The sequence below is a fragment of the Magnolia sinica genome, chromosome 10 (assembly GCF_029962835.1).
Source record: "Magnolia sinica isolate HGM2019 chromosome 10, MsV1, whole genome shotgun sequence".
Lineage (NCBI taxonomy): Eukaryota > Viridiplantae > Streptophyta > Magnoliopsida > Magnoliales > Magnoliaceae > Magnolia > Magnolia sinica.
The window spans coordinates 2435678-2457413 of NC_080582.1; the positions used below are offsets into that span (position 1 = coordinate 2435678).

At 38.9% G+C, this 21736-nt stretch overlaps 3 protein-coding genes across 5 annotated transcripts in view; 1 reads left to right on the forward strand and 2 right to left on the reverse strand.

Moving 5' to 3' along the window:
• The window catches only part of LOC131257743 (actin-related protein 8), a 31949-nt gene extending 23506 nt beyond the window's left edge, over positions 1-8443 (forward strand). For all 3 annotated transcript variants that reach the window (XM_058258568.1, XM_058258570.1, XM_058258569.1), the window contains 4 exons: positions 5591-5739; positions 5965-6098; positions 7215-7333; positions 8058-8443. In XM_058258568.1, the coding sequence (XP_058114551.1) occupies positions 5591-5739; positions 5965-6098; positions 7215-7333; positions 8058-8147 (492 nt within the window). In that variant the 3' untranslated portion in view covers positions 8148-8443. The remainder of the gene's footprint in view (positions 1-5590; positions 5740-5964; positions 6099-7214; positions 7334-8057) is intronic.
• A 2054-nt stretch (positions 8444-10497) lies between these two features.
• LOC131257744 (pentatricopeptide repeat-containing protein At5g66520-like) lies at positions 10498-12576 on the reverse strand. The gene has a single exon (XM_058258571.1). It carries the CDS (start codon positions 12451-12453, stop codon positions 10531-10533), a length of 1923 nt encoding a protein of 640 aa, XP_058114554.1. The 5' UTR covers positions 12454-12576; the 3' UTR covers positions 10498-10530.
• Positions 12577-14049: 1473 nt separating this feature from the next.
• Positions 14050-18538, reverse strand: LOC131257745 (GPI-anchored protein LLG1-like). Its single transcript, XM_058258573.1, has 3 exons — positions 18262-18538; positions 18098-18154; positions 14050-14572 (listed from the first exon to the last, which is right to left on the reverse strand). Exons 1-3 carry the CDS (start codon positions 18344-18346, stop codon positions 14208-14210), a joined length of 507 nt encoding a protein of 168 aa, XP_058114556.1. The 5' UTR covers positions 18347-18538; the 3' UTR covers positions 14050-14207.
• Between the last annotated feature and the right edge of the window lie 3198 nt (positions 18539-21736).

A 21736-nucleotide genomic window follows, 5' to 3' on the forward strand; every position in this document is an offset into this window, starting at 1 on the left:
TAAAAATCTGTTTTTCTGAATTTTATTTATTTTTCTTTCATTACATTCCTAAGGAAATTTCAACCACTACTTTTTGGTTGTTTGGAGAGGAAAGGGGATTTGGTGGCGTAAACCGATATCAGAGTGTGTGGTACCAGAACCCAAATTGGTGAAATTTTTTGAATTTCAACAGTTTTTTCTTGTTTAAATTTCTTAGAATCAGTGGAATGAAGTTTATAATTCATGGTTTTACATGATTTTGTGTTCAATCAGGGTTTTTGACCTTTGATTTTAATTAGGAAAATTGGGGGAAATGAAAATTCTCCATTTCACCCATTCAATTTGCAATTAGCGGTTGAAAAAAAATCACATTAGAGTACTTAGGCTGATCTACAGATTGACGGAGCTTTTCAAATTATATATATATATATATATATATATATATATATATATATATATATATATATATATATATATAATACAAAAGCTGAAAAATAATTAAAAATATATTTGTTTGAAAACAAATAGATTGACCAGATGTCATGTATGCCTAATATATATGCATGTATACTGACCTTAATATCAGTTATGCTTGTTTATTTATTTTCAAAAATTAATTTAATTTAAAAAAATCTAAAAAATAATTAAAAATATATTTTTAAATAAATGCACATATATTGTAGGACATATTTAGTGCATTGAATGTTCTAATAAATGATATGAATTATAGAAATCTTAGTGATTTCTTTGTTTATTATTTTATATCAAATGATTTTTAATAAACTTTCATCACTTCTATCTGATAACGTATAGTTTAGTACCTTAGACAAAGAAAACTTAGTGTACTAGATTTTGTTATCTTATGAGTTCTAAGTGTGTAATGTTGTCTTTTTTAACATCCTCTAAAGCTTCATTGAAACATTCAACCAATTTTCCAATTTCTGCAATGTTTCCCAAAAACAGCAATACATTACGCAATACATTTGGTATTTCCCATGTGATACCTTATATGTTTTCGTATCCCAATGGTGTGATACATCTGTCGATGGCAATTCTAAAAACATTAGTAACAAATTTGAGGGACACTAGTGGAGGGACAAGTGAGTTCCCAATAACTATAGGCTTACACCAAGGGTCAGCATCAAGCCCGAGCTGTTTCTCATTGGTTAAGGACAACTTAATGAGGCATTTGTAGGAATAGATCCCATGTTGTATGCTGTTTCCAGATGACATAGTTTTGGTTGGCAAGACAAGGGACGACATAAACACAAAGCTAGATGTATAGAGGGTGCTTTAGAATCTAAATGATTTAAAGTTATTCGGACTTAAACAGTGTACACAGAGTGCAATTTTAGTAAACAATAGAGATGAAAACAATGAATTAGTTAAGATTGCTGACCAAGATGCTTCCCAAATGACCACTTCGATATCTTGGGTCAATAATTCATTAGGCTTGCTGACCAAGATGCTTCCCAAATGTCCACTGATGATATCTTGGGTCAATAATTCATTAGAGTGGAGAGATTGAGAAGGATGTTTACCATAGAATTCAAGCTGGGTGGAAGATATGGAGATGTGCCTTTGGAGTTTTATGTGATCATTGTGTACCACTCAAGCTTAATGGAAAACTTATAGGATAGCTATAAGACCAGCCATGCCTTATGGGTCAAAATGTTGGGCAGTCAAGGAGCAATATGTTCATAGGATGAGTGCAGCTGAAATGAAGATGTTAAGATGGATGAGTGGCAAGACAAGGATAGAATTAGAAATGAATGCATTTGAGGGAACTTAGGAGTAGCACCAATAGGTAATAAGATGAGGAAAAGCAGACTTAGATGGTTTAGTCATGTGCAGTGGATTTTTTTATAAAGGTTTTTCCAAAATGATTCTTAAAGCATGGGCTTTATTAGCGACTTATGGGCTTTATGGTTAGAAAGGAACGAACGTTGCTTCAAAAACAAAATGAGTGGGCCGGTGAAAGTTTTCAATAGGGCAATTCTTAATCACAAGGATTGGGTGGAAGCTTAGATTTTTAAATCTTCTCTTCCTTTCCATTTGGGAGAGTTTTGTTGGGTGGGATTGTATTTTTTTTGTATATTTGTATATTTGTTTAGCTGTCTCCTTTGGCTTCGGCCTTTTTAATATATCATCATCGTTTTTTTTTTTTTTTTTTTTTTAAAAAAAAAAATTATATAAAAAGATTCTTAAAGCCCCATCCAATTTAAAAACAAAAAATGAAAGCCAAGTGAAGCTTAAAATAGGGCTCTAAAATGACAAGGGGAAGGCCTAAAAGTATGTGGATGGAGGCAGTAAAAAAAGACGATGAGTACGGTCTGACTAAAGGTATGGCCCTTGTGTAATGGCGGAACATGATTCATGTAGGCTTAGATGATGGTGACGATGATGATAAAGAGAATGTGCACTTGAACTATGTAGATGGATTATGCATGCTATGAATTGAAGAAAAACACACAAACCTTAAAATAATAATTTTCCCTTAGAATGCTTGTTGTGTCACATGTTGCGTATAGAGTATAGATAACTCACTAATACTAGGAGATGCACCATTTAGTGAACGAACAAAGGGAGGGACAAGGGACAGTGCCCCTTCTTACAGGGAACATGAGCTAGTTCTTGTATTATATGCAATGTTGTCAAAATCGTTATCGTATCGCAAATCGTAATGGGAGTTCAATCGTATCGAATTGCAAATAATATCGTGAATTGTAAGATTTTTTAATGATTTTCTTAAAAATCCGGAAAATATAAATTAATCAGAAATAATAATAATAATAATAATAACAACTTAGCAATCATCCTTTTGCCATCAATATGCACCCAGTAATACCATATTGAGATAGTGTTAAAGGATTCTTACCTTTCCTTCTTCTTCTTCATTTTCTTGTCTTTCAAGAAATTCTCTAAAAAACATACAAGGATCCTTTAATAATTTATGTTCTTCTTACTTTTCTTGAATGTAGAATCATGTTGGAAAAGTGACATTTGATTATGTAAACTGACAATAAAAGATATTTTGATTTCTAGCCATCATTCCACAACGAATAAGTCAATATGATCGTGGCCATCCATGAAAACATTCCAGATAAGTCATACATCAATTTGGTGTTTCGACCAATTAAGAAGTAAGAAATCATTAAAAAAATAATAATAATAATAATTAAAAAAAATGATAAAAAATCTACCATTCAACATTGAAGAGAATATATATCATTTAATCTCTTATAAAGAACAAAATAAAAATAATTTACCTTTACCAAACGATTCTTTTTCTTTTTATGGTTTTTCATAAATGATTCTTAAAGCCCCATCCAATTTAAAAACATAAAATGAAAGCCAAGTGAAGCTTAAAATGGAAGAAAACAAGTATAATTTGAATCGTAAATCGTGGGATTCATATAAAAAGGATTCAAACATGGGATTCAAATCGTTTTGCATAAGTTTCGACTCAAATTGTATATTGTATATCGTAAATCGTAGGATTTGACAGCACTAATTATAGTAGCCTCGAGCTAGCACTAGTCTCTCACATGTTGGATATACTTGTGAAACCCTTCAAGTCAACACATCAAATTCATTTCTTAGAATATGCAGTTTACTTGATATGTAGTTTTTATTATCTTGTGCTAGAGGCACCACAAACAGCTACTAGTTTCAAGCAGTTCTGTGGGGATTTTGAATTTTCATACATCAATTTGGTGTTTTGACCAATTAAGAAGTAAGAAATCATTAAAAAAAAATAAAATTAAAATAAAATTTTAAAAAAATGATAAAAAATCTACCATTCAACATTGAAGAGAATATATATCATTTAATCTCTTATAAAGAACAAAATAAAAATAATTTACCTTTACTAAACGATTCTTTTTCTTTTTATGGTTTTTCATAAATGATTCTTAAAGCCCCATCCAATTTAAAAACATAAAATGAAAGCCAAGTGAAGCTTAAAATAGAAGAAAACAAGTATAATTTGAATTGTAAATCGTGGGATTCATATAAAAAAGGATTCAAACGTGGGATTCAAATCGTTTTGCATAAGTTTCGATTCAAATCGTATATTGTATATCGTAAATCGTAGGATTTGACAGAACTAATTATAGTAGCCTCGAGCTAGCACTAGTCTCTCACATGTTGGATATACTTGTGAAACCCTTCAGGTCAACGCATCAAATTCATTTCTTAGAATATGCGGTTTACTTGATATGTAGTTTTTAATATCTTGTGCTAGAGGCACCACAAACAGCTACCAGTTTCAAGCAGTTCTGTGGGGATTTTGAATTTTCATACATCAATTTGGTGTTTCGACCAATTATGAAGTAAGAAATCATTAAAAAAAAAATAATAATAAAAATTAACATAAATGATAAAAAATCTACCATTCAACATTGAAGAGAATATATATCATTTAATCTCTTATAAAGAACAAAATAAAAATAATTTACCTTTACTAAACAATTCTTTTTCTTTTTATGGTTTTTCATAAATGATTCTTAAAGCCCCATCCAATTTAAAAACATAAAATGAAAGCCAAGTGAAGCTTAAAATAGAAGAAAACAAGTATAATTTGAATTGTAAATCGTGGGATTCATATAAAAAAGGATTCAAACATGGGTTCAAATCATTTTGCATAAGTTTCGACTCAAATCGTATATTGTATATCGTAAATCGTAGGATTTGACAGCACTAATTATAGTAGCCTCGAGCTAGCACTAGTCTCTCACATGTTGGATATACTTGTGAAACCCTTCAGGTCAACACATCAAATTCATTTCTTAGAATATGCAGTTTACTTGATATGTAGTTTTTATTATCTTGTGCTAGAGGCACCACAAACAGCTACCAGTTTCAAGCAGTTCTGTGGGGATTTTGAATTTTCATACATCAATTTGGTGTTTCGACCAATTAAGAAGTAAGAAATCATTAAAAAAATAAAATAAAATAAAAATTAAAAAAAATGATAAAAAATCTACCATTCAACATTGAAGAGAATATATATCATTTAATCTCTTATAAAGAACAAAATAAAAATAATTTACCTTTACTAAACGATTCTTTTTCTTTTTATGGTTTTTCATAAATGATTCTTAAAGCCCCATCCAATTTAAAAACATAAAATGAAAGCCAAGTGAAGCTTAAAATAGAAGAAAACAAGTATAATTTGAATCCTAAATCGTGGGATTCATATAAAAAAGGATTCAAACATGGGATTCAAATCATTTTGCATAAGTTTCGACTCAAATCGTATATTGTATATCATAAATCGTAGGATTTGACAGCACTAATTATAGTAGCCTCGAGCTAGCACTAGTCTCTCACATGTTGGATATACTTGTGAAACCCTTCAGGTCAACACATCAAATTCATTTCTTAGAATATGCAGTTTACTTGATATGTAGTTTTTATTATCTTGTGCTAGAGGCACCACAAACAGCTACCAGTTTCAAGCAGTTCTGTGGGGATTTTGAATTTTCAATTAACAATATATCCATTTGACTAGAATTCCTTTGTAATTTTAGTATCTGCAGCTGAACTTCTGTCTTGAAACATTTGCTATGCATACAGACTGATGGTTTGGTGATATATGAGCTTGCAGAACCTATGCTATGTTGCTGCTGATTATGAAGCAGAGCTATCTAAAGATACAAGAGCATCGTTTAAAGTTTCGAGCGAAGGTGTGTTCACCCTCTCGAAAGAGCGCTTTCAAACAGGGGAGATCCTTTTTCAGCCTCAAATAGGAGGGATGTAAGTCTCCGTCCTTGCATGTTATGGGGGCATAACGTCCTGTCCCAATCCTAGTCATATTAGCACTTGGACCGAACCTCAATGTGTACATTCATGCAGGCTCTTAGTTTGTAATCTATCATGGAGGTAGCTTTACCATTAAATGGCAATTTCCAAAATTTCTGCTATTCATTAGATTTGTGTTATTTCATTTGAATAGTTTCATGGAACTTGTGGTGGGTACAGGCGCACGATGGGTCTGCATCAAGCTGTAGCACTCTGCATGGATCATTGCCTCTCTGCAGACATGACGACTGAAGATGGATGGTTCAAGACTGTGGTTTTGGCAGGTGGAAGTGCATGTTTACCTGGACTGCCAGGTTTGTGGTCAAGACTTTTCAGTAAATATATCCATGTTCGAGACTGTCATCTAGACGTGGACATGAAATTTGCCTCTGGACACTGACTAGAGGTGTCAGAGATGGTGACCCTGGAAAACATGGCAGGCTGGTGCATCTGGTTCTTACAATCACAATTATATGATAATACCTAAATCTATATCACCAAGGAAAACTCGATCCTAAAAGCATAAGATTTAGAAATGTATCTGGTAAATTGAAATACGTAAAAAACTATATGAGTAGCCTATACAGTACTGAAGGTTGAATTGCTATCTACACCCACCCTGACTGATAAGCACGCCCTTTCTTTTCTACTTATATTAAGAAAGAAGTACCAGTTCGTACTATTGCATTACTAAAAGTGGAATGTGTGGGCGCATTTATCAGTCATCATGGATGTAAATGTTAGTTAGCTATTTAAAAATTGAGCCCGGATCCAATCCCATGCTTTGCATGTTAAGCTTAACAACTAAGTGCAACCTAGGTGAGGGTGAGCAGAGGTCCTGCTCAGGCTAAAGCAGGGGCATTTGAGACAAGCACTGGTGATAATTGATATTAGACAATCATCTTAAGCAGATTTTCTGTTGAGTGTAGAGGACACCTGTGCTGGACATAATCCCAAGAAAGTTGTTTTTCCCTGAGTTTGTACCTTCTGTTTCGCAAGATAGTTGTCTTAATATTGGTTTCCTGTAATAAACCTCAGATTACCCTCCAAAAGAAAGTGCATCCAAGTACATTGCACTTGGATGAACTTAGACCTACTTAGCAGCACCGCTTAGATGGACTTTGATGCAGTTCTGTACATTAAGCTTAAGATACAAAGCTTTGCATTGGATTGGACCTCTTAAAATTTTGGGAAAAGAACATTTGTTAAGACTCTTCTGACAAAGCAAATATTGAAGAATGAAGTGAGCCCATCCCATATCGTGTATGTATGTACAGATTGTGTTTATATATATCTGTGTTTGTTATGTTTCTGTGCAAGTATGCCTACATAAAAATATATGAGAGGTAAGGAAGGATTATAAGACAGCTGAGTGTATGTGATGATTTAATATAAGCTCAATTCTTTTGTGTCCTTTTGTTTTGTTTCAGAGAGACTAGAGAAAGAGCTTCATCGACTTCTTCCACCATCTGTTTCTCAGGGAATCAAAGTTATTCCACCTCCATATGGAGTTGACTCTGCTTGGTTTGGAGGAAAGCTTGTCAGCAATGTGAGTTGCTTTAATTGTAACAAACTCCTTTTTATACAAACTCTCAAATGCACTCTCACATGATATTCGATGCTTAATGCAAAGTTTAGGTTAGCATTTGGGTGCCTTGGCAGGGCTTGTGATGCCTACTTTAATGTGCATGGAAGGCCGAAGCTGTATTAAGAGGCTATCATCTCCTCCCTTCTGCCCTAAATCATGACTAGGCTATCACCTCCTCCCTTCTCTGCCCTAAATCATGACTATGATGGGAATGGGACCTAGACCCCTTATCTTTTTCGACAGTCATGATTTGGTGCTGGCGCATCACATCAGCCTTTGGGAACTTGCAAAAGCCCAACAAGTAAGAAACCCAATTTAGTATGAGCACTACTTGTCGATCTGATTTCTCAATTCAATTGTGCCCTTGTTGAGGTGGGGATCTGTTTCCTTACAGAAACGGGCAGGGCCTGGGCTTGAGATAAACTGCCATTCTGAATTGCCATGGCTTAGCAGTTCAAAATTCAGGCCTCAAGCCTCTCCAGCTTGCCCATTTCCACCCATTTGGAGCCCAAGAAATCTCGACTGGATGCTTGAGAACTCATAAAAATAAAACCACTGCACAGGCATTTCAATCTCTAGAAATTAGACGTCCATGCATGCATGGGTCACATGTTGCATGGGCGACAGTGTGTTGTTTGATTGTTTATCCTTTCCAGTTGTGCTAATGTGCATTGCATGGATACAGCTGAGCACCTTCAGTCATGCATGGTGCATGACGAAGAAGAAATTCCGCCAGAAATCCCGACGAAACTCATCCTTCATCGGCTCGTGGTGAAGATATCCTAGCTTCTATAGGCCGCCTGCCTAGAAGTTTGCTTGGAAGCTGTTTAACTAAAAGCCCGAATCAATTGTTCACTTCACTAGAGGTATCTGTTTAGCTTGCCCTCTTATTCTGAAGTGTATGTGGTCATGAAATATGTCTATGTTGGATCTATTTGTTTCATTGTATCATTTACTTCAGGAATGTTGTTCCCATATTTATGGAAACTGCAGTGGGATACAGATAGTATTTATTGGGATGAACTTGAGAAAAATAAAAAGGGTAAGACAAACTTGCTTGCACGGCCTACTTATTTTCCTTGTATTTGGTGATTTAGTTGTTTTAAGCATAGTTCTGAAACACGAAAACTCAACACCAAATTCTGTCAACTCAAATCTGGCAAGGATTTCATGTTGAGTCACTATGAAACTCGGTTAGGAGTCTGAATCGGTGTTGACTCAGTCGAGTTGAAACAACTCACGACTCCTCAAGTTAGTTGTTTGCAAGGTAGGAGGCGCGATTTGAACTGGCGACCTGCTTCAGGGACAGAAACGCCTCCTACTTGCGCCCTGCAACCTAAAGTCATGCGTGTCTTTTTTCTTCATTTTACTTCTTTTCTTTTCCTTTATATATATATATATATATATATATATATATATATATATATATATATATAATTGTTTAGGAAATGGAGTGCCATCGATCCAACGCACAGATAGGAGGGAGGTATCAATTGGGCTGATCCATCTAGTGGGTCTTATTTTGGATGCAAATGGTCCAAAAAACAAATTGGACAATCATAGCAGTAGGTTCAATTTCTTTTCCCTTGGATGTCTGCTGTTACCGGTACTTGTTTTCTACTGTTGATTTGAGGACAAGTGATTAGATAGATTGGAGATCATTGACCATCCAGCAAGATCCCATAGATGGATGGTCGTGATCAATATTTATCCTTTGCATGTGTATGACTGAGATGGCTTTCCAACATCCCAGCTCCTCCTGCTCGATGGTATCGTTTCAGACGGGAAGTAATGAGACTAGCAAGGAGACCGTTTCTTCTTAACCAACAACATTTTTAAGTGATCATTTCTTTGGAGCTTGGAGTTTAAAGACTTAGCCTTAGGACCGGCTGACAGGCGTAAAAATGCAGTACGTATGAGAGATCTAGGCAGTTCATCTAGTGGTCCCTGCTGGAGTAGATTCCCTGGCCCACAAGCAGTCAACTGATATTCCTCGTACAAGCACCTTGGGAGCGGAGTTGCACATGATGTGCATGTTCCAACAGTCAAGATTGCTTGCTTCAACTCTTCCTCTTCAAAAGTTAAGGATGTTAGGGGTGATACGAGCCATCTTCTCCTTTGTGAGGAAGACCACAAGTGTATATCAGCTGATGAAGAAGCAACAGCCACCATGGGCCCTTAGACGTTGCGGTGGAAATGAACCACGCAGAACCAAGGCTCATGGAGGCCTATATTAGGAGCTATGAAGCCCAGTCCGAAGCATGGTTTGGCTTACAAGCAGGCCAAGTAATGCTAGTGATATGTCTTCGAAATCACTGTCACTAATCCATCATATATGGGTGATTACTGCAGAAGCATGCGTGTTAAATGATACCGACCGGAACCGGTGGCAGTCATGTGGATGGCTAAACATAATCAAACAGCTCAAATGGTTAAGATTGTCCAATCATCAGCGATTTCCTCCGTCCGCAATGCAGCCCCCAGTGTTGGATGGTCTTATGTGGATCCACTTGTGGATGGAAACTTACCACGGCTAGCTCATGGTCAGCCAACAAATGGATCACTAGAGAAATGGCCAACTCATCTAAATCTAAGGGCCTGTTTGGATGCCTGTAAGTCATTTTAAGTTGTGACTTACCTGTAAGTCACTTGCAGGGAAGTGACTTCTCACCCCCTACCCCCTCTAGTTTTTTGGTAAATTTGCCTGTAAGTGACTTACAAGGTTGTAACTTAACTGGTGAATTTTTCTCCCCCAAACACCACCTGTAAGTGACTTCCTTGCAAGTCACTTCCCATTTACCCAACTTACAGGCATCCACTTACCCAACTTCCACTCGATCAGCCTGCTTTCCTCCATCCACCCAATGTCCATATGTCCATTAGTTATTAATCAGTGCGTTTGTGGGTCTGGGTCTTGTCCCAGCTCCACCCAGTAGATTTTCCCGACACTTGCACATCTGGGCAGAGAAAAACTGCTCCCAGAATCAAGAGCCAGGCCCAACCAATAAATTGTAATCAAAGGCTGAATATGGTCTGAAACTGAGTCGACTCAGTTGACTTTGTTTCAGTGTTGGGAAATAAAACGAATCATCGGACGAAAATGCCCGTTTCTGTCTGTAGATGGGTTGCACTTCAAAATCGCAGTGAAAACCATTCCATCACCAATAATCCATACATGAACATTCCCCTCCCTTGAACACATGGAAGCGGCTCCTATCCCTAACAATGATTTCTCTTCCAAACTCCTTTGATATGAATTTGATGGCTCTATGACAATCCGTACAAATCCTCAAGTTTTTATAAACCCTGATTAGGCTCTTGGGCCCACTTCTCAATAGCCCATATGCAATAGCCAATCTCTCACTGTGCCTGCTCAGTGCAATCTCTTTCTCTTCCTCATCTATGTTCAACACAACCTCTTCCCTCCTTGCAACAAATCCAACCTCTTCTATTCTCCTTTTCATCTCATCCAACATCATATATATCTCTCTAGCATCCTTGTGGCCAATGTCTCCTGCTACAAACTCATGTACCATGCCATCCACTTCAATGCAGCTGGACCCACTTGTAGTCCCCATCTCATTCTCTTTTATCAGCTTCCTCACTTTTATTGCATCTTCCCCCTTCCCGGCCACAGCGAGCACGTGCCCGATCAGCTTGAACCGATCACCAGACCGTGGCTCAAGCGCAATCAGATGGTTGAATGCCCGTTTGCCCCTTGCAAGATCCTTGTGGTTCCTACAGGCACCAAGCAACGTGCCCCATATGATTGGATTTGGCTCCATTGGCATAGATGCAATGAGATCTTCGGCCTCCGCCAAGTGCCCGGCCCTGCTGAGGAGGTCCACCATACATCCATAGTGCTCGATCGATGGCGTGATCCCGAAATCGAGCGTCATTCGGTCAAAGTAGTGCCCGCCCATTTCAACGTGCCCCGCATGGGTGCAAGCAGATAAGACTGCAACAAAAACAGCTTCATTGGGTTGGATGCCGGCCACCACCATTTCATCAAACAGCTCGAAGGACTTCTCAGCATATCCATGCATGGCGAAACCCGAGATCATAGCCGTCCATGTGACCACATCCCTTCTAGTCATGCTTCTAAAGACTTCATAACTATTATCTATGCTCCCACATTTAGCATACATATCAACAAGAGCAGTCCCCAACACAACACTCATTTCAGCCTCAATCCTCCTACAAACATGCAAATGTATCCATCTCCCCTGATCCAACGCACCCAATTGTGCACACGCGGTGAGCGCGCTCACAACCATCGATTCATTTGGGTGGGCCCCACATGCCGTCATCTCCCAAAAGACACCCAACGCCTCCATAAACATGCAATTCTTTGTGTACCCCGACACCATCGCACTCCACGTCGCATCGTCCTTCATCATCATCCCATCAAACACATCTCGAGCATCATCAACGCGGCCATGTTGCAAGTATACTGTGATCATTGCATTCTTAATGAGCGTATTCTCTTCAGAGAATCCATCGAACACCTTCCGTGCACAATCCAAACTGTCGGATATTCCATACATGTGTATGAGAGAGCTGTGAATGTAATTGTCCGGCCTCATCCCAACCTTGATTATCATGCAATGCACTTGCTTACCTTCCATAAGTGCACTTAAACGAGAACACGCCTTCAGCATGAAAGTATAAGTGTAATTATCGGCCATCAGACCGTTTAATACCATTCGATTAAATAGTAAGAGGGAGTCATTAGCCTGGCCACCTACTGTAAGGCCCCTGATCATAGTGTTATAAGCAAAGGCATCTGGGCCGTCGATTCGATCGAAGACGGACCATGCATGGTCGATGTGGGATGTGGACACGTAGGACTCAACAAGCTTACCAGCCATCGGGCAACGTCTGATGAGGCCCACCACCACGAATTGTGCATGGATTTGTTTGAGTTGTTCGAGATTTTGGCATGTGTGGAGTAGGGAAATGGTGGATGGGATTGTGGCATGTTTGGATGGAGTTTCTGATTGGATTTTGATTATAGGTGTTGGTGCTTTTGAAGATTTGTTGTTTGGGATCGGAAGGAATAGAGTTAGAGAGGAATGCATGTGGTTGTGATTAGTTGTTGAAGAAAATCTCAGTAGATGTAGCTTTGCAGCTATGGAGGGGCAAATCTGTCTTTTTTGCTGGAAATGGGCATTTGGATTGAGTTCTCTGGGGCTATATCCGTCTTTTTCCAAGATAACTTACGTCTCGGTCCACAGAAATAACGCTCGAGTACTTCTGCACTCGAGCTTGGAAAAAGCCGACACGCGCCTCCGTGTAGTGCCAACCTGGCGTATGTAAGAAACATCCGAACTGTGGAATTTATTTAAATTTAAAAACCGGCTAAATCATTTATAAATACGCTGTCCTAAAAGATTGATTAACCCTTTTCTTGATTGTTGATGGGTCACCAATAAATTACTTCCAGGATAAGACAAGCCTCCTCTCTAAGAACTTGCATACAGCAACTACGAGGGAATCTATTTGGAAACGGGGTAAATGTAGTTAATCATCTGATAGATTTGATGAGTGGTTGAACTCAGTGACTCAAATAAAATTTCTTAAAAAAAAAATGTTTGGAGATAATCAAATCTGATCCTGATTTGATATGTTGGACTTGAATAATTCTATACCAGGATGGTCAGTTTATATAGCATATGAGGACTGGATTGTTGCTGCTTGGTCATGTCTCGCGACAATTTGCGCGAAGTCACGAGAAAGTGACAGGATGCCCACATGCGAAGTACAAAGTGCATCATCTAACACCATGTCTCGCGACGATTTGCGCGAAGTCACGAGAAAGTGACGGGAAGCCCACATGCGAAGTACAAAGTGCATCATCTAGCACCATGTCTCGCGACGATTTGCGCGAAGTCAAGAGAGAGTGACAGGATGCCCACATGCAAAGTACAAAGTGCATCATCTAGCACCAATACAGCCACATTGCCTATGCTTGTGCCCGATCGAGCATCCTCCATTTTTTTTTTACACACGCACACACACCGGGCACACTCACGCTGGTGGAATTTCACCACCTATGGATACTCGAACCCTTGACTGGTATTGAAACACCTGAGAGTCTACCACCCGAGCAAGAGTAAGGATCCAGCAAGAGCATCCTGCATTTCTCCCACTCTATCCGATGTTGGACTTAAAAAAACACACTGAAAATTAGTCACTCATTCACTTATAAACTACAACTTTTCTCCCACTCTATCCGATGTTGGACTTTAAAAAACACACACTTTTCCTTTATTTTTTCAAAAACCATTTTAGAGGGAAGATGAAATTTTCAAAAAAAATTATTTTGTTTTTTAAATCAAAATTTCAACAGTTTTGTATCTACAGGTTAAATAATGATTCTCACCTTATAGACGAAGTGGATTTATACACACACCATGGTGGGCCCCACAGCTTGTGTGTTCTCAAGCTGCTTGGTAAAACCGGTGTTGTAGAAAATTCCGGTCAGAAAAAGAAAACAGGACAGTACATAGGAGTACCACACTACGCAACCGTCACTGGTTGGCCACAATGAGGCCAGCCAAATGATAATTCCATTTCGTTGCTTGCTTGTGGGACCCACCTAATAGCTGTAATATTATTTTTCACCTCTCATCCCTAAAATAAATAGAGAACACATGCTCTGTACATAGAACAGATAATGCAAGAATCAATCAAATTTCATGTAGTTTTAGTCAGCAAGAGATATCGGGCTAAGGAGCATTCTGACACAGTAAAATAATACACGGCCCGAAAACCTGAGCCTTCAGAAAAACATGTTACAACACAAACACTCCCTGAATAGCATCACATGGCTTCAAAAAATCACAAACAGCACAAAGAACCCAACAATGACGAGTGTTAGGAGAGGGGAGAAGGGCTGAACCGCCTGACCTCCATTGGAGTTGGAGTCTGCCGAGTCTGGGGCCAATGCGGTGCACTCGAGTCCATTCTTACCTTCGCGGCACTCACTGGCGAACAGGCCAGGAGGGTACTTGCCGTAGAGGTTGATGTAACTGAACATGGTTGACGCACAGTCATTGGAGACATCGTTCAGATCGTTCGCATAGGGGCACGCAAATTCCTTGAAGGCATTGCAGCAGAGATCAGCGGCGTACTTGGGCCCTTTGCATTGGCTTGTGATGATCGTGTAGTTCATGAACTCAAAGTTCACAGGGCAGCCTGTAGAGAAAGATAGACGTACATAAGGAGAATGTGATCTATCAATTAAGGTTTTCAAATCGGTTTAGGTGCTACTGCATGGGGCACAACCGGTACAGGATCGTATCAGCCTGCATTACCCTTGTATCAGGCCATTTCGGGCGAGTACAAAAGGGGCAGTACAGATCGGTTCTGAACACGCATCAAACTATGCTATTGATCAAAACTCTTCAAGTGTTAAAGAAAAATCACTGAATCATTGGGTTTTAAATTGGCTCCTTCAGAACTAAAGAAAATCAAGCTCGTGATTATTCAGATTGCAATGCAAGCTTTTTAATATCTCAGAAGCTCTATTCGACTCAAACAGGAATCTGGACCAAGGTTCAAAAGTATCATCCAAGACCAGTCCGTATTGCTATTAAAACTGATTTCTAATCTGGGATCCCCACCAAGTCGGGGGGTTTTAAGCCTTCACGTTTCCAAATAAACTAAATCCATGCATGCTTCAGGCAATACCTCCCACTGATCCATGTCAAGTTTCGAGTTCTTATGTGTATGCATGTCTGCCAGTTTAACTTCCCAGCAAGTCAAATGTCCAGTGTACACATTTTTAAGGAAAAAACAAAAGGGTTCTTTTTCTTTTTTTTTTGAGAATTGACAATTTTATTTAATAATCAAAAGCATTGCCAAAAGGAGACAAGAATACAAGGTGGACCTAATGCATAAGCAGTGACCTTCCCATCACTAAAATAGTAGAACCCACCAAGATCCAAGATATACACCTAGACAGCTATAAGCTCCCCCAGATATCCAAAATGGCAAAATTTGAACAATCCAAGATTAGGTTAAGGAGGCATTTGGACGCAAGTTCCATAAGGGGTCTTCTGCAAAAAAAAAAAACCAGGTGTTTTCCTCAACTTCTGCATTGACAAGGCTTTTTAACACCTCTAGCTCCAAGTGAGCAATCAGATGGGGTTTGCAAAAGTGCATCCAAACACACAACACCACCTGGGTTTGGTTCAAAACGGCGTTTAGGCATCAATCGCCCCTCTTGAGGGTAGGGCCAAACAGCCCTAAAGAAAAGAAAGCAATTGTAATGTGGCTCTATAAACACAATACGAATCCAGATCTCCATTCAAGATAACTTTAGTAGGCAAAGGAGTTCCAGACCAAGGTCCATCTAGAAAGGGGAGAGATCAAGAAGATGTTAAAAAAGGACACAGTGCCATGTTACCCAGATCATCAACTTCAAATGCTTGCCGTTCCAAATCACACAATCTAGATTCAGGTCAATCGGGATCACTACAATTATCAACCAAAAAGTATGGTTCTATGCTCTTTTTGTCATGTTGTAATTTAATTATTTAAATGTATATCAACGATATAGAGATATATTCTTTAATTTCTGGAAGCAGTCTTATAAATTACAACATCAAATAACTATTTCGCAAACACTTAGTAGTACGTGGCAGAGAGACCCACATGAATCATGATCCTACCCCTAGCCACCTAGGGTACCACATGCTGGAAGTAGCATACTATGTGCCCCTTACCCCATACCAGAATGTCCCATGATCTAGGTAACCCTGACTCCTAGGTGCATCATTATTCAAGTATCTGAATAGGGTACTCTTTAAGAGACCCGAATACCAAAGTCGTTAAGCAAGCATCCATGTGCATTTTTATTTTGTTTTTGAAAGGGACCGAATACGCAAGCATCCATGTGCATCTTTTGTTCAACAAAGATCAGGAACAGAAGAACCTCTAAATCCAGATTCTTTAGGGTATGCAAACAATAGTGATGGATTACAACCAAGGTTTAAAGACAGCGTTATGACCCCATTACAGCTGAATGTCATAATCATCAGCACTTACAACTCTTCCTGTTTAAGGCCTATCCTAGGCAATGGAAAAAGCCTACATATCCTTCTCAACACCTCAATCCAAGTCCCTTCAGGATCCTCACATCGTACTTTCAGGTCCTTCAGCCCTTTTTAACCCGTTCTCTCAGTTTCCATAGCACAATATTTAAAACATATTCTAAATTGCCAATGTTAGATATGTGTACAATCACTGTGTCTACCAAATTACTAATAGGAAGGGGAGTTCTCTCATCCTTGCCCTCATCCAAGTGGCTGGGGGATATGACACTTTTTTTTAATTATCTTTTTTCTTCATAGCTTCGGCAAAATACGGCAACACCTCCACTTTTTCTCCAAAATGATCCAAACCACTTTGAAATCCAAATGGAGGAGATGCCAACCTTGGTAATCTAAGTCATTCTTCTCTAGGGCCCCATCATGGGGTGGAACAAGCCAAGTCACCCCCAAACAACTGTCCTAACCATCGGAAAAATCTCTAGCAAATGGACAGCTACACAAACTGTCCAGTTTAATGCAGAGAAAGGACCAAGGGATTTTTTTAGGGATTACCCCTCATCTGCAGTGTGGCCCACCACACAAACAGTTTGAATCACCATGAGGCAGAACCTCGCATTTAAAATTTGTTGGGCTGATCAACTTGCTCAATCAAAATTTGATAAAGTCCCTCCAAAAAAATTACTCCTTTCGCTTTTTTTAATGACTGTCATTTACCAATTTAGACAATCTCCTAAACACCAGGGAGATTCCTGGTGCACATAACGCGAGGCAATTATGAGATATCTAGGGCATTCATCAGGTGGGTCCCACATTTTTGAGAGAGAGAGAGAGAGAGAGAGAGAGATAGGTGGGTCCGACTGTTACATGTCCGGACCAAAAATCAGGGAGGTCCAAACCTCAGACTGATGTTCGGGTAAAAGATAGCGCCTGTTCCATGATCTCACCAAATAAGTAGAATTTCTTGATCTTTGGATGAGGGCATATTATCAGTGGTGACCAGATAAGCAGGCCCGGATCATAGAAGGCAGCACCCCTTCAATCCCTTCACAGATTTTCATAATTTGAAAGGTGGGAACATTTGACAAAATAAAAAATAAAAAATCGAATGACCCAACATCCCAATTTCACTGATCAAGCAGAAAAGGAGAATGGTGAAAGGCTACTGATGCATCACGACATTCAAAATGCCTCGCTGCATCCATTTTACACAAATGGGGCGCATGATTCAACGATCCGGTTGGTTCATCTCATAGGCCAGGCCACGGATAGAAGATCCAATTAGAGAGATTAAAAATCAATCCAATTTCAGCCTTTTCTTGTGGGACCTCAGCTACATTTTTCTCTCAACCATCCATTCTTAGGCTTCTAACCGAAGGTTTACAAGCTCTCTGTCTGTGTGATTTTGATCGGTCCCCAATCAAATCACAGTACGGATCACAGCTCATGAGCCCCGAGCATCAGGATCTTCATAGTTCCTCACCAAATAACAGAAATCAGGAAAATCAAAATCACGAAACACCCTCGATTCCTTCCATCAAATTCTTCAATTTCCAGAAAAAAATTAAAAATAAAGAACCAGGCCTCAAATTTCAAATAGAAATGAGAGAAATCCCATAATTTTCAAAAAAAAATAAAAATGGAAATTCAAAAGAAAATCAGGACATACTCTTTTTGGCCTGGAGAAGGTTGCGACCAGTCGATCCATGGGAGTCAAAGACGCCGTCTGAAACAGAATCCGAGAAATAGAGCGTCAGACACGAAAAAAAGGGGGATTCTTCAATTTCTCATGATATTCGAGAAATATAGGATGTGGGTTTTTGGGAATTTCACCTGAAATGAAGGTGGAAGCTGCTACCAAGCCCGTCGTAAGGAAGAAGAACAAGAGTCTCGCAAGAATGCATCGACCCGACGCCATTTCTCGCGAAAAAATGAGAGAGGGAGAGAGAGATCTTCCTCCTTCGACAGCGCTCTCGAAAGGTAGAGAGAGAGAGAGATAGAGAGCGTGTCGGAAGGTTTTTAGAGGAAATTGTGAAGAAAGAGAGATCGGTGGGGAGAGAAAAACGCAAAGAGAGGAAGAAATGGGGAGAAAGAGAGATCGTTGCCGAGAGAAAAACGCAGAGAGAAAGAGAGAGAGAGAGAGAGAGAGAGCCCGCACTGGCGACAGACGACAACGCGTTTTTTTAGGTTACTGGACGACTTAGCTGGACCAGACTCCTGTACAACAGATGTGTTCCCCAGCAATTAAAACGCCCCATCTCTGTAGGACCCACCGTCTAAACCGTATAAAATCCAGACCGTTCATTAAGTTTTATACCACCCTTCAGATGTCTCCCATAAAAATCAGGTACACCAAATCACGTTGGACATGTAAAATCATGGATAAAATTTATAAATTCTCTTGTGTGGTCCACCTAGATTTCAATCAGAATTTTCTATTAAAATTTTCATTAATCCATATATTGAAAACTGGATTAACTGTTCGGATGGAAAATAAAATCTAATTTGAGACCATGCAACATCTGAAAGTTTCCACCGTCTGTATCCCCATCTCCATCATTTCTTATGGTGAGGCGTATTTTAGATTTGGATCAATCTTATATTTTAAAAAATATAAAATCTAATAATATTGGATTCACTTTATGGACGGAATGGATTTTACAAAAGTATACAGTAGGTCCCACATAGGTCGGGTGCTGTATCTGCGGTTTAGAACACCCGTGATACAGCTTCCACTTAAACTTAGATGTGAGAAGAGCCGATTCGGTGAGGTCGTGGCCGTGGGGCCCACATTGATTTATTTTTTTGAATATCCACGCCGTCCATACGTTTTTTTTTCAAATAATTGTAGGGTATAAGCCAAAAATGAAGCATATCCAAATTTCATGTGGACCAGAGAGCAAGCAACATTATTGATTGAACGGTCACCGTTAAAAACTTCCCCGGGCCTACCGTCAGGTTTATTTTCCATCCAACTTGTTTATAAGTTCAGATAAAAATGGATGAAGGGAAAATAAAAATAACAGCTTGATCCAAAATTTTGTGGCCCACAAGAAGTTTTTAATGGTAAGCATTAAATTTCTACTGTTTCCTGTAGTGTGGTCCACGTTAGAGATTCAACTCCTTCATTTTTTGAATTATTTACTAAAATGATATTTAAAAACAAATAGACGGAGTGGATATATAAAAATTACATCAATATGGGCCCCACACTCACGGTCTCACCGAAGTTGGTGTTTCCCGGCCCCACCGAATCCAGATTTTGGGACGAGGAGACTTGATGATATGGTACATACGCGTCTATCTTATTATGGTAAGGCTTCCCTTCGACTGTACACGTGGAAAGATAGACTTCGAATCGGAACCGTAGATCTGGTTGAAAATAGCCTAAAAGTCCCATCATTTAAGACTGACAACAAGTGGATGATCTTGGGATTCAATTTAGCTACGTTTTGATTGGAAAATGGCTGGGAATGGAGCAATCAAGTGATGGATATGATTACAATCAAATTATGGGCCATCTTTGGTAGGAATCCAGGAGATGGACGGTAGTGATGCTTAATCTCTACCACGTGTACGGTAGAAGACCATTTCCGGGGAGTGGTATACAGCAATGCCACACGAAATCGAAAAGTTTCTTTTATAGAATATAGAGAAATTGACCACTGTAAATGCCACCTTTTACCCAGCGTCTTTTTAAAATATATATAAATGATTCCATGGATCCGCCTTTATAGAAACTTACATTCAACCAACCTTACATTGTCGACATGTAACAAGGTTGAAGTGAATCTAGACCGTCCATTTTGTGGGCCAACATTGGATTGGTATATTGTAAAAACAAAATTATAAAAATTTTCATTTTTAAGCAAATGAATGCAACCTGTTACTCATCCTTTTTCAGCTCTTCATTAGAAAACAGCTGATCTGATGGATGGGATAATCTGATTGGTGATGTTTGGAATTGTAAGATGTCTATGGCAACGGTCCACAAGATATATCATCCCAATCCAGAGTATCTTGACACGTGTACGGTAGAAATGTAAGTTGTTGCGAGTTTTAGTATAGACATCCCTATTGACTATCGAGTGATTTAGCTGGCGTTGACAGAAAAAGCGGACAACCCGCCACATCACGTTTTCGAATGAGAATTATTGAGAAAATGACCACTGTAGATAAAACCTTTTACCCAGCGGTTTTTACGAAGGAATACAAACTTAAGTTACCAACTTAGACTAGCACGTGCGGACAGCGACTTTGAGGACGAAACTACCCCTCCTTTTCACTGCGAAGACGAGCGCTGACGCTCCTCCAACTGACAGTTGTACGAACGGCTTAAAAGAGATCAAAGTTACATGGCCCCACAGCTATGTATTTATTATATCAACAACGTTCATCCATATTTCGAGATCATTTCGGAGCATTATCCAAAAAAAGAAAATCATATCCAATGATCAACTGGGCCACACCACACAGAGCAGCGGAAAATTGATTTTCATCGTTAAAACTTTTGTAGGGCCCACCATAACATTTATTTTCCATCCAATCTATTCATAAGGCCACAAAGACCTGGATGAAGAGGAAAAACGATTTTCATAATGATCCAAAACTTGTGTGGCCCCTAAAAGGGTTTCAACGGTAGACGTTCAAGTAGAATGGTAATGGCGTGTGGACAGGGATACGGATATAGCTACGGTTATAATCCGTAGCTATAGCAGTAAGTCGGCAATCAATCATGTATTCCATGATTCCACCGCAAGTTGCTGTCCATATTGGCGATTAATTGTGAACCTTGTGATTCCACACCCGATCTATGGCTACGGATTATAACCGTAGTTATAACCGTAGCTATAGCCGTATCCCACCAGAAGTTACTGTCCCTATCAGCGATTAATCGTGAACCTTGTGATTCCACCCCCGATCTATGGCTACGGATTATAACCGTAACTATAACCATAGCTATGGCCGTATCCCAACGCACATTTTTTTTTTTTTTTTTTTTTTTACATGGAGAATTTTATTCTACCTACATTTTTTTTCTAACACATATTTATATAAATATGTAAATATAAGCATAGAAAAAAAATCTCTTTTTTTTTTTTCATTTCTTTCTTTATTCATATAATAAGAATATTTTCTAAACCAATTTTAATTATTTTACGTACCATATATAATTTTAGCGCTGAAAGTGACCACTCGAGATCGGGTTGGGCTTGGTCAAGATGTATCGAGTTTGGTCTTGGGTTGTGGGTCATACAAACAACAACTCAATAAAACTTAGGTTGGGCTTGGGTTTAAGTCATGTAGA